Source organism: Pelodiscus sinensis, chromosome 4 (genome assembly GCF_049634645.1).
Source record: "Pelodiscus sinensis isolate JC-2024 chromosome 4, ASM4963464v1, whole genome shotgun sequence".
Lineage (NCBI taxonomy): Eukaryota > Metazoa > Chordata > Testudines > Trionychidae > Pelodiscus > Pelodiscus sinensis.
This window is the reverse complement of record NC_134714.1, coordinates 98,828,597-98,841,375: the sequence shown is the minus strand read 5'-3', so window position 1 is coordinate 98,841,375 and position 12,779 is coordinate 98,828,597. Positions and strand designations below refer to the sequence as shown.

General features: G+C 48.4%; 1 protein-coding gene across 3 annotated transcripts in view; it reads right to left on the bottom strand.

Moving 5' to 3' along the window:
• The window catches only part of HIPK3 (homeodomain interacting protein kinase 3), a 161,394-nt gene that overhangs the window by 42,905 nt on the left and 105,710 nt on the right, over window positions 1-12,779 (bottom strand). For all 3 annotated transcript variants that reach the window (XM_075927814.1, XM_075927816.1, XM_075927817.1), the window contains exon 3: window positions 4,558-4,681. In XM_075927814.1, the coding sequence (XP_075783929.1) occupies window positions 4,558-4,681 (124 nt within the window). The remainder of the gene's footprint in view (window positions 1-4,557; window positions 4,682-12,779) is intronic.

Sequence of the window (12,779 nt, the reverse complement as noted above, 5' to 3'; positions counted from 1 at the left end):
AAGACACATTTTTCTGCCAGGCAATAAAGGCAATCAGCATGTGGATCGCTGACTGACACAGGCCTGTGGCATGTGGTTCAAGCTTTGAAACAGGGAAGGAGAGCAGGGCATGCCCTGTCCCCAGGCAAAGTCTTTTGGCAGAACAAAGTCCAACCATTTCCAAGCTTCAAAGGGGGAGACGAGTTGGTCTGTAACTGGAAAAACTTAAAAACCACCACTAGACTTGCAGCACCTTAAAGGCTAACAAAACATGTAGATGGCATCATGAGCTTTTGTGGGCACAGCCTACTTCTTCAGATGAATGGAGTTATTAAAAGGTCCAGTTTCTAAATAAATAGAGCAGGGGCGGGGAGGGGGGAGGAAAAAAAGGAGAAAGAAATAGTCCATTAGAGTGTCCATGCTACATGAAGCTGACAGAGAAGGTACTGGTTGTAAGTTCACAGGTACTTAGGTTTGACTAACACTATCAACTCTACAAAGGGAATGCTTACTGCAGCTAAGGCTGGAGCTCGCTGTTCCAACCACCGTCACTGGCGGTAAGAAGGAACTGAGGAGAGAGGCTGGGAGCACTCTATGTAGTGTGGCACGTGTGCACCACTTCAGGGGGTGCTGGGAACTCCAGCCCCTACGGATACTGCTTAGGAAAAAACTTCCGGCACAAGTGCAAGCGGCTGGCACACACCCCTATGTTGAAAGGACACGAGCAATCTCTCAAAGAAGAGCTCCTGCAACTTCGCAGGGAGTTAGAGGAGATGACCCTGGCAGTCCCTTCTAACCCTCTCATGCTACAATGAAGACAGCTGAACCGGTGGGTGGTTAATGCGGTCTGAGTACAGAGGCAAGTTCCTGTTCCCGTGGATCTAGGCCAGGAGCATGATGGAGGCCCTCTCATGGACAATGTGGGGCAATGTTTTTTCTAGTTATGGGCAGCCATGCTGCATGTGAAGTCCTGGTAATGATGCAGATAGCTTTTGGAAGCTCCCAGGAGGCAGGCTGACATAGAGACGAGTGACACCAGACATGAGGACAATACTGTGGTAGCAGAGGACAAGGGCTGATGTTCTAAATGCCTAGACTCTCAACCTGGTGAGCCAGGCAGTTTTCTGAACAAGTTTTCCCAAGTGCTAACTTTGGCTGCTGCTTTCTTCGAGTGGCTGAAGTACACAAATGACCTATCCAATGGGATGCCAAGGCAAAGCAGCGTTGGGTCTGGCGCAGGCAGTGGCTGCTTATCTCATGGAATGCACTTGTTTTATGAAGCTGAAATGCTTGGAAGAGATCAGCTGCAGGCACCAGAAACTAATGTAGTCTGCCCTGAGAGCCATATCATCAACCAACATCTACGTTCCCTCTACGTTGCATGGCCATGCAGCTTCCTATTGAGCCCTGAAGCAGGGAGAGATGCCTATCTTCAAGCCCCAGAGCTGCCACAGCCAGGGGGAAGTGGTCTCACTGAGCTTGCCCCAGCAGGTCATGGCAGCTCTGTGCTGGAGCCTCTGGGGAAGCAGCCAGCAGTAGAGCCAGCTCCTAGGTGGGGGAGCCACAGGGCTCTGCATGCTGCCCCCACCCTAAGTATGCTGGTTCCTGGCCAATGGGAGCTGGGGGCGGGGCAGTGCTTGCAGGTGAGAGCAGCATGCACAACACACCATGGAGCCTCATGCTTCCCCTCCCCTGGAGCAGGACCTGTTGGCCATGGCTGGGGCACAGCGCTGTGCCCCAGAACAGGGAGGCACAAGGCAGTTTACCTTAGTGCCACTGACCAGAAGCTGCCTGGGTTTCCTGCAACTCCCCTGTCCCTATGAGCTCCCCACAACTTAAAACCCTCCCCTGCACTCTCAACCCCTCCTCTCCAGTCCAGAGCCTGCCCCCTCAGGCCTGATCCCCTCCCCAAATCTGAAGCCCCCTCTTGCATCACATCCCCCTCATCTCCAGGCCCTCTCCAGATCCCTCACTCCCTCCTGCCTCAACCCACAGCCCCCTCCCGTACTGTGAATCCATTGGCCTCATACCCCAGCATGGAGCCCTCTCCTGTCCCACATACTCATTCACAGCCCTACTTTAGAGCCCCCTCCCAGCCCAGCTACCTGCCCCAGCCCAGAGCACCCTCCCATATCCAATTCTCATTTACAGGCCTGACCCCAACCCTTTGGCTCCACACCCGCCACACACGGTCTGTGTGTGGAATGACTTTTGTTATGTGCTACATCCCCTCCATGTTGGTGCACATGACAAAAGTCATTCCGTAGTTGGACATAAAACATTTGAGGGAATACTGTCCAGGGCCATGTCTATTTCTGAGGGTGGCTGAGCTTCATAGCTGCAGCAGATGTCATCAGCATACATAAATGCAATTCTTCAACCCCAGGTTTTTAGGCATAATCCTAGTTCCCTAAGGAGGATTTTCCTGCAGTAGGAAAAAACCAACACTAATACTCAAAAAAGTGAAAAGAATTAAAATAATACAATTATTTACAATACATCTACAGACTGATGCACTTGAAGGAAGAAACTAGAGACTCAGAAGATTCCAACTCTGGCCGTGCAGTAGTAAGGAGGAAGCAGAGTGGGTCCACACCACCCTTTACGGCCACAGTAGGAACATAGTTGTGCCTATGCAGACCAACAGATACCGTGTTTATTAAAAATGTGCAGACTCAGGCATGTGTAAACCCCATGTGAATACAAGTAGGGACGGTCACTTGAAGCAGAATCTGATTGTACATAAGACACATATGCACCCAAGTGAAATCTGTGTGGACAGTTACTCAAAGATCAACAACAAAACTGGTATTTTGCCCTGAAGGTTCATAGTAATCATTTTGGTACAGACATATCTGACCCAGGATGAAATGATCAAGTGGTCAGTGATGGACTTCAATTCCTATTGTACGCAGCCAGCAGCTTCAGCACTAATATTTTAATTTATATTAGCAGAAGAAAAGCAGAAGACAACAACCCCAAAACACAAATTCCACAGGAGAAAGCAATATAACATATTACCAGATGTATCCGGCATTGCTTGTGTCCTTAACTGTAGTAATGTTTGTTTGTTTTAATATAGAGAAAAATGTACATGATTTATGTAAATGATTGTACAGGGCAGGGGGGGCTCAGGCCAAGAGGTGGGGTACAGGAGTGAAAGCAGGGGACTGGGAGGTTGGGGGGGGGGGATTCAGGGCAAGGGATGGAGGATGGTGGAGTGAGGGAGGGAATGGGGGGCCTCGGGGCACAGGGTTCACTTTGGGGACACTCAGGGCAGGAGTGGGAGATCTCAGGGCAGGGGGAGGGAGGTGCAGGACTCAAGGCACAGGGCTGGCGTGAGGACCTTATTGGTGCTGCCCATGGTAGCGAGGGTGTCGCTGCTCCAGTGGCAGGTAATCTGGGGGGACTGGAGTTGCACTTCCTGGCTGGCTAGGACTGTACTTCTTGGCTGGCGACTCCTCCCAGGGGATGGGAAGCTGGCCCTGGTCTCTAGCTTGTCTGGGGAGGGGGTGCCCCACCCTCCAGCTACCTCTCCCCACCCTGCAGCTGGTTAGGGAGGCAGGGCTCCAGGGGCCGGCCCTGACCTCCAGTTGTCCCCCACACCCTGCAGCTAGTGCGGTGGGTGGGGAGGCTCCAGAAACTGGCTCCAACCACCAGCTCTCTCCCTCCCCACCCCACAGGGAGCTGGTCTGGAAGAAGGCAGGCAGGGTTTTTGAGGCCTGGCCCCAGCTTCCAGCTGGGTTAGTGGGAGGAGACTTCAGGGGGTGGATCCTGCCTGCAACTGCCCCCTCCCCCACCTCCAGCCTGTGTACAAGTGGGGAGGTTCTGGGAGCCAGCTTTCCCCTCTCTCATGCCTGGCTTGCAGCTGGTCTGGGCGGGGGGGAGGGAGCGAGGAGGGTCCAAGGGCTGGCCCTAGCCTCCAGCAGCCCACTTCTGGCCTGCAGTTGGTCCGGGGGGGGGGGGGGAGTGAGGCTGCACAGGCCGGCCCTGGCCTGCTGACCAACACCCCGGCCCTGTAGACTGTCTGTGAGGCTCTGGGGGACTCCACCCCAGATCTGCAGCCTTTCTGGCAGGGGTGGAGGGGGGAGAGGGCAGGGTGTGAGGGACTGGCCTTGGCTTCCAGCGGGGCCCCCCAGCCTGCAGCCAGTTCAAAAAAATTGAGAAAACATGTCTATTTGATGAGGGATATGTACACCTATTTGTCTTCATATCAACAATATTTATCTAGGATGTTGCAGAATACAAATATGGTCAAATTATCGGCTGCTTAGAATAGGCATAACTCAACTAAGGTCAATGGGGCCATAACAATTTACAAAAGATGAGAATCGGTCACAGAGTGCCTATCATAGTACCTCAATACTGCCAACATTTAGTATTTTCCTTTAGAAATGTTTAATAAAAATCAAAAGTAGATTACTTAAGTGTACTCTTCATGTAATCTAATTCCATCAAACAATACAGCACAGATTATCTTTCACGAGAAAAATCACACAATATAAATTTAGCCTAGAATAGAGAAATGATACGTTCTTTTAAAATATAAAGTCATTCGTGAAGCTATTCTTACTATACCTGGTCGTATTCCAGTGCGCCTGGATACAGCGGCCACCCAAGGAACAGCTCTGCAATCACACATCCCAGAGACCACATGTCTATGGCTTCACAAAACGGTAACCCCAATATAATCTCCGGTGCTCTGCAAATTAAATAAATACAGTTATTACATATTTACCTTAAAACAATTAAAAATACATGGTAGATGATAAGTTTGTAATATGAAAACGTACCATTTATGCTTTTAAAAGTAAAACCTCAGAGGTTTTTTTGCTTTGTTTTCAAGATACTGCACAATAGACTAGTACAGTAGCATTGAAGAGATGATTTTTCCATGCAATATCTGTAGGTTATGCTTAAGCTATCATCTTTCTGCATTTTCTATTCTGTACTCTTTCTTTGTCTTAACTTGCTGTGATTCTCATCATATCTAAAAACTTAATTAAATGTGAAAGCAATCACAGAATAAGCATAGCACTATTCCTCGATTATTCAATACTTTAACTTTTCTTAAAAAACAACAAATGATCTGGTAGCACTTTAAAGACTAACAAAACATGTAGATGGGATCATAAGCTTTCGTGGGCACAGCCCACTTCTTCAGAGGACAGGAGCTTTGAGTTCCATTTCACTGAACGCAAGGGCTTGCCTGTACTGCGTACTCACAACACCCTGAGATGAAGGAAATTCCTTTTCCTCCTCTTCCTGGCATGCTTTGCTTGAGCTCTTGAAATACCGCGCCATTAGGTGCATCAAAGTAGACATGAATATCATAATGGCTTGATACACAGTGGGCTCCCCGAGGGGGGCCATACTACTGGTGCTATGGGCAACCAGGGCCACAAAGGGCACAAAAAGGCTGTTTTCCAATGATTTCAAGCAGGGGCAGAAGGAGTGGAAGAGTGCCTTATGAGTCGCTGACATGAACCCATAACCCACCTCTGTACCGTTTTGGTCCCAGCATACACCGGGAGCATAACCCAGAATGCAAAGCAGCACAGTCACTGTGGGAGAGCTATCTACAGCGCATCACTCTCAAAGTCGATGGCAGTCTCCCTAACACTTTGAACTATGTTGAATTCTTCCTCACAGTGGGCATACAGACCTTCGACTTTGCAAAATCAGGTGGCCAGAAATTGACCATAATAGATTGACCTCATCTCATAGTGTACACATGGCCTTAATCTCCATTGCTGCCAATTAAGCCCATTATGTCTTGTCCTATCTACAGTGGACATGGAGAACAAGTGATCCCTATCCCCATCCCTTAACATATTTGAAGAATACGGTTATCAGATTCCTCCTCTGATTTCTTACTGCCACATCAAAACCCTTATTCTGGGCTTGTCCCCTCAGGAACCTATTCTACCTCCTGTGAATTCCTCCAGAGCTGCAGGGCTTCTTTAGGGAGAGCTTTCCCCTACCCTAGGGAACTTTCTCTTTACACCAGGGGTGTCCAAACTTTTTTCAAAGAGGGCCAGATTTGATGAAATGAACATGCGTGAGGGCCGACCATTTTGCCTGACATTCTTTGAACCATTAAAATTAAATGCAAATTAACTATTTTATGCAAAGTTTATTGCAAACGGCATACTTTTCATTTCGTCACATGGATGACAAATCTAAACAGGTGTTAAATCACTCTGCCTTTCATATCTGAAGGCCAGATGAAAAAAAAAATCCAGGAAGCTGAAATATATGTCAGGAACATTGTAAAGTACATTACATATTATTGGTAATAAAGGTTGTCTGTCAACTTTTAAGTTCAAAAAATATGAACAGGAACATAACACCAAGTATACATGTTGTATCCAAATATATTTATAACCGATTTAGACCAACTGACATTAACTGAGATTTTACAATGTATTCATCTCAATACATATGGATTCGTTGGGGGCCATAAAAGATAGATATTGCCAAATTACCTGGGGGGCCATATTAAACCGGAACACGGGCCGCAATTGGCCCATGGGCCGGACTTTGGACATGCCTGCTTTACACCATTCTATCAACCTCCTCCTAGCTCAGCTGCTCCATTTCTAATTGCCTAAAGGCATCTGTTTGATTTTCCATTTCTGACTAGTTGTGTTCTAAGGGGTTTATACTTTTGTCAGCTGTGCACATCTTTCCTTGAAGACTCAACAGAAATACAATATTTGTGCAAAGGTGATACCAGAACCAAAGTCACCCACAATCTGACTGGAAAACTATATTGGGCTGTAATTGCAATTGTAACAAGAAAGATAGAACTGGAAGGAACATTGAGAGTCCAGTTTCCCTGCACTGATGGTAGGACCAAGGACTATCGAGACCATCCCTGACAGGTGTGTGTCTAACCTGTTCTTAAACATCTCTAATGTTGGAGATTCCACAATTTCCTTACGCAATTTATTCTGGCGTTTCTGAAATAACTTAGCATCTACACAGCAGGCAGTTATTTCAAAATCATGTTGAAATACTGTCAAGCTGGAGAACTTCTTACGCCAACTCCTGTAACCCTCATTGTACAAGTAAGGGAAGTCAGAGGAAGAGTGCTCTGTTTCGAAATAAGTGCTGTGTAGACGCTCCTTACTTCAAAATGCAATTGATGCAGCTCAATTAGTGTAGCTTATTTTGAGTTAAGCCCTGCTCTGCAGATGCACCCGGAGTGCTAGGTTTTTCCTAATGTCCAATCCTTGCTGCAATTTAAGCCCATTGCTTCTGTTCTACCATTTGAGATTAAGAAGAATATTTTTTCTCCCTCCTCCTTCTGACAAGCTGTTATGTTCTCTTTTTCAGTCTTCTCTTTTCCAAACTTTTAAACAGTTCTTTCAATCTTCCCTCACAGATAATGTTTTCTACACCTGTAATCATTTTTGACGCTCTTCTCTGGACCTTCTCCAATTTGTCAACCTCTTTCCCGAAATGTGGCATCAAATGAACACACAGCGTGTAGGAGTGCAGCCACTGGAAACTGTCTAATGGTCACCAGAGACACTCAAATGACTCCAAAGACTGGGTGAATGAGATGGAGAAGAAGAAAAAGCAGATTAGAGACAGCATAAAAATTAGTTGGAGGTGGACCTGGAAGCTCCAAAGAATGAAGTACATCCTCTGCAAGCAACAGTCAAGTATTTTTGATGCAAGGGACCCATGCCCTTTAAACTACCTTGGAGGCCTTTGGCAAAAATTCCAGGCCAGAGACCAAATCCCAAAGGAAAAGTGACCCCTTTCATTAAGGTATATAGTTGGCTTGACCCTATTCTCAGAAATAATTAATTCTTTTCTCCCATCTGGGCAAAGTGATCAGAATCGTAACAAACAACAATTTATTTAGGGCAGGATCAAATCCCATAAAGAGAGAAAGAAAGACTCATTTACTTCCAAGAAGTACCCACCTCCAACGACATCATGCATCTTCTCATGTACCCCATCACTAAAATGTGGAAATAGATCCCATTATCTAGAAGTGAACATTTCTGTATTCCAGAATGTGATTTTTTGCTACTGAGCACTCATTAGTTCTGGACATGTTGGCTTTTGTATAACATAGGTTCGTTCATTTTGCACATTAGGAAAAAATTGAACTGTAGGGTTTTATGTTAGCAGCCCATTTTGCAATGCATTTATTTATCCATCCTTTGTTATAGTTTTCAGTTTCTGTTTGGTACTTCTAAAATAAAGCTATTCAGGATGCACTGCTCATTAGTGTTCCCTCTAAGCTGTGGGGCAGCCCAGCTTCACAGGTGATTACTCAGCACCGCCCAACCAGCAGCTCAGGGATCCATGCAAGGAGCTGACTGACTGGGCGGGGCTGATTAATCACCTGTGAAGCCCTGCTCCGGCACAGCTTAGAGGCACACTGCTGCCCATCTTCTGAATTGTATGGAGTCCTTAGATTGCAAACACAAAGAGTTGACAACAAAATTGCCAGACCCCTAGACATACGGTTGCCAGGTATCCTGTATTCAACCAGACAGTCCAGTTTTTGGGCCCTCTGTGCAATGTCCAGTATTTTCTGGTTTTCCAGCTGGGCGCCTGACGGAAGCCTGGCAGGGGCAGGAGGAGTGGCGCGATTGGTGCTGGGAGCCTCTGGTTGTGCCTGACATAGAAGTGACGCCTTGGGAAAGAGGGGAAGCCCTGTCTGTGCTCCTAAGCGATATTCGAGCACATTTTGGAGCTGTAGCCAGACTCACTCGTGCTTCGCTGGGACCGTGAGTGGGACAGGCAGCACCCTGGGATATGCATGAGCCCGGGTCAGTCCCGCTCCCTGCCAGCCGATTCTCTCTGCCCCCCTCTGCACTCCCCGACACCCTCCCGGCAAGCCCTGCTTCCTGCTGGCCAGTTCTCCTCCTCCCGATCTCCCCCGGCCAGCCCCGCTGCCCCCGAGCAGCCCTGCTTCCCACCAGCCACCCCCCCCCCCCCCCCGCCCTCCTCCTGATCTCCTCCCCACCCAGTCAAGTGTGTCTGGTATTTTTTCTGAAGCTACCTGGTAACCCTACCTAGGCAAGGTATGGGGGTCAGCTCTGGGTCCCCGTAAATAAAACCTGCAATCAGAATGTGAACTTTTTTCTGTTACATGGACATGTGTGTTATTCCATATGAGACTGTGCTCATTTCCCTGAAAACCATCAAAAGGTTCAAACAGACCACTCTTTCCAGCTTAAAGCTGGAAGACTACTACCTAGAAGGTGTCGCCCTTCACAGAAACCAGCAAACGAGAAGACTGAGAGGCATTATATTCTTGTTCTTTTCAACAGACACCACTTGAGGGATTTCCATGATTTAAAGTATTTTAATGTTTGTTTGGATAATTTCCTTTTCTCTCTTTTGGTATATTTAGATATTTAAATTTATATTAGATTTAATTTTGGTAGATATACATTTACTTGGAATTTCCCAAAGCGTTTGATTAAACTAAGAGTTTACGGTGTGAAAGGGGAACCGGTTTCAAAAAAATGATTAATAGATGAAAAATTGCAGAAATAAAACAGTGAGTATTCAACACAGAACATCTTTCAAATTATTTGAAAGATGAACTGCATGGTGACAAAGTTTATAAATGATGCAAAATCTTTGAGAAATAAAGAGGACTATGAGGAACTGCAAAATAACCCTGTGCTCCCACGGTGAATACCCTATCTAGTGGGCCACTTGAGAATCCACCCCACCTCCCAGGCATCCCTTATCCTGCCTTCCTAATACCAGAGCCTGGTCTGTTACTTAGGGGACTAACATTCCCTCTTTCCCTGTGTCTGCCTGGGGCTTGAGCCCACCACGCTGGGTTTCCCAGCCAAATGCCCTATCCACTAGGCCACTCCAGAACCCAACTCCTAGGCATCCCTTACCCTGCCTTCCTAATACCTGAGCCTGCTCCATCCCTGGGACAGGAGGAATTGCAGAATGACCTAACAAAGCTAAGCTACTGAGCAACAGAATAGGAAGTTACACATTATAGATAAGTGAATAATAACGTTCGTTGAAAGAAATAATGTGGATTACTCACACTGACGCAGGGGTGGCCCGTGAGCCTAGGCAGACTCGGCGGTCGCCTAGGACGCCGCCAGCCCGGGGCACCCAATGATGATGTCACGGGGCAGCTGGGCACCCGATGATTACATCACGGCCATTGACAGCCGTGCAAGCAGAGGCGCCGATCGTGCCTTCCGCCTGGGGCACCAGCTGCCACAGCCGGCCTCAGGCTGCTCATGCACTGATGGGTTATAAATAAACTAACTTTTCAAGGAAAAGATCTAGACTTCTTTGTGGACTCTTTAATAAAAAAGTAGCATCTGCTCAAAAGAGCAGTACAAATTTAAAATGTAAACACAGTATTAGCATGTGTTAAGTAAAAGATGGAGAATAAAACTGAAATTATTATGCCTTACATAAAAACTGATGGTATTCCCTCACCTTGAAAGGAGTGTTTATTTTTTAATTCTGTGTTCAGTTTTGGTGACCCCCCATCTGAAAAAGTATACAGGAAATAGAAAATGCCCAGAGAAGGATAAAAATAATCGTTACTTCCCTTCATAACTGTTGTTCTTAGAGATGTGTTGCTCCTGTCCATTCCACATAGGTGTGCGCATGCTGCATGCATGTGCTGTCAGCATCTTTCCCCTTAGCAGTACCCAATGAGCCAGCAGGGGAGCCCCCTGGAGTGGTGCCGCTATATCAGCTAATATATACCCGTGCTGGCCCCCCGTCCCCTCAGTTCCTTCTTACCGGACCACTCTGAAGGAGGAGAGGCAGGCAAGATTTGGAATGGACATGAGCAACACATCTGGAAGAACAAGTTACTAGAGGTAAGTAATCGTTTTTTCTTCGAGTGATTGCCCATGTCCATTTCACCTACATGAAACCCCAGGAGGCAGGGCCAGAGTTCTAACCTACTAAACAGAGGACAGCCCTACCCAGGGCTGCGTCCTCCCTCTCCTGAAGAGCTAGTGCATAGTGACTGGCAAAGGTATGGACTGAAGACCACGTGGCAGCCCTATAAATGTCCAGGATTGGGCCTTGAGCCACAAAGGCTGTTGAAGGAGGCCTGTGCCCTAGTGGAGAGGGCATAAGGGGAGGGGCTGGCACCCAGCCCAGACCGTAGCATTCCTTGATACAGGAGGTAATCCAGGAAAAGATCCTCTGAACAGAGATCGGCTGCTCCTTCAGCCACTCTGTGATTGCCACAAACAGCTGTGGGGACTTACGAAAGGGCACTTGTCCTGTGTAAATAAAAAGCTAAAGCTCTCCTAACATCTAGTGGTGAGCCAAGATCTAACCCCCCTGCACTGGACCATGCTGCTCTCCCGGGAGGTGGGGAGGGTCTCTCTCTACCGTGCACCCCATGGAACACCTGGGTCAATGCAAACCTTTCTGCGGACTACCCATTGCTAATGGAAACTCACTGTTAATTACATAATTACTCCTGAGCCATTTTCTTAGTGTTGCTCCTGAGGAGGACGGTTTAATTTAAATTAAGATATTAATAAAAATAAAAATATTTTGTCCAACACAAAAGGTTTCAATGTTTCCTTTATTTATGGCAGGGCTGGAGAATATTTTTTTAGGTCAGGGTCCTACTCCAGCCTCATGGGGCAAGGGGAAGGGGCAGGTAGGACTGAGGTTCAGGGCTTCCCATAGACCAGATTTACTCTTCCGGGGTACCAGGGTCAGTGGATTTTGTGGACCCCCTTAGACTCTGGGATGGGAACAAAAATGGGGGATTCAGTGTGCGGGACTGGGCTGCCACTGAGTGGGTTTAGGGATGGGGGTGCAGTGTCTGGGTGGGAGGTGGAGGGCAGGAAGGGGTGAGGAGGGCAAGATCTGGAAGGGAGTTTGGCGGCGGGTGGGGGTATGAGGGGGAGTTTGGGGCTGGGAGGAGGCTGAGGGAGTAACGCAGAAAAGGTGAGAGGGTGAGAATGCAGCCAAATAGCTAGTTGGGGAGGGATGCAAAGAAGTGGGGAGTAAAGGAAAGAGCAGTAAAATTGTAACCCCCCCATACATATTCCCTCAGCCCCATTACCCACCCCCAGCCTGATCCCCTGCATCGCCCCATGTCCCTCAGTGCAAACCCTGCCTCATCCTCTTTAACCCTTCATCCCCACATCTCTATCCCCCCGATCACTCACCGGCAGGGCAGCAGCACTAGGACATGCAGCCCCCACGGAGCAGCGCTGGGGTAGGGAGAGGTGCGGGGGGGGGGGGGGGGCAGAGTCTCTTCCCCGCCAGCCCAACCCTTTGCCTGAAGGCTGTAGTTTTGGGGCTGGGGCAGGCAGAGCCCGGGGCTACCCAGAGCTGGCTCCATCCTGGCTGGGCACAGCAGGGTGCTCAGGAAGGGGCTCCCCCCCCCCGCCCCAACAGCCCTCAAGGAGCAGCGCAGTGCAGCCTTGGCCTGTGCGTGCCATGTGTGACAGGCCGCCCAGCCCTGGCTCTGCGGAGCAGACCCACCCCCGTGCCCCAGCAGGAAGCAGAGCCTGTACCCGGGAGGAAGGGTTAATCCCTTAGCTCCTGGAAGCTGCACGCCTAGGCCAAGGAGGGGCAGCCCCAGGGATGCCTCTCCTACCTCCTGCCCCAGCAGGAAGCAGGGGTGGGGTGGGGCTGAGCTGCCACCTTGCGTGCCAGTGAAAGTCGGCTAACATGCTGCTTGTGGCACGCATGCCAGGGGTTGCCCACCCTGATCTACAATGTATAAAGCCTGTTCTTTGGCAGAAGCATGGGGCTCAGGGAGAAAAATTTCTTAGAAGTAAGTCAACTACTTACAT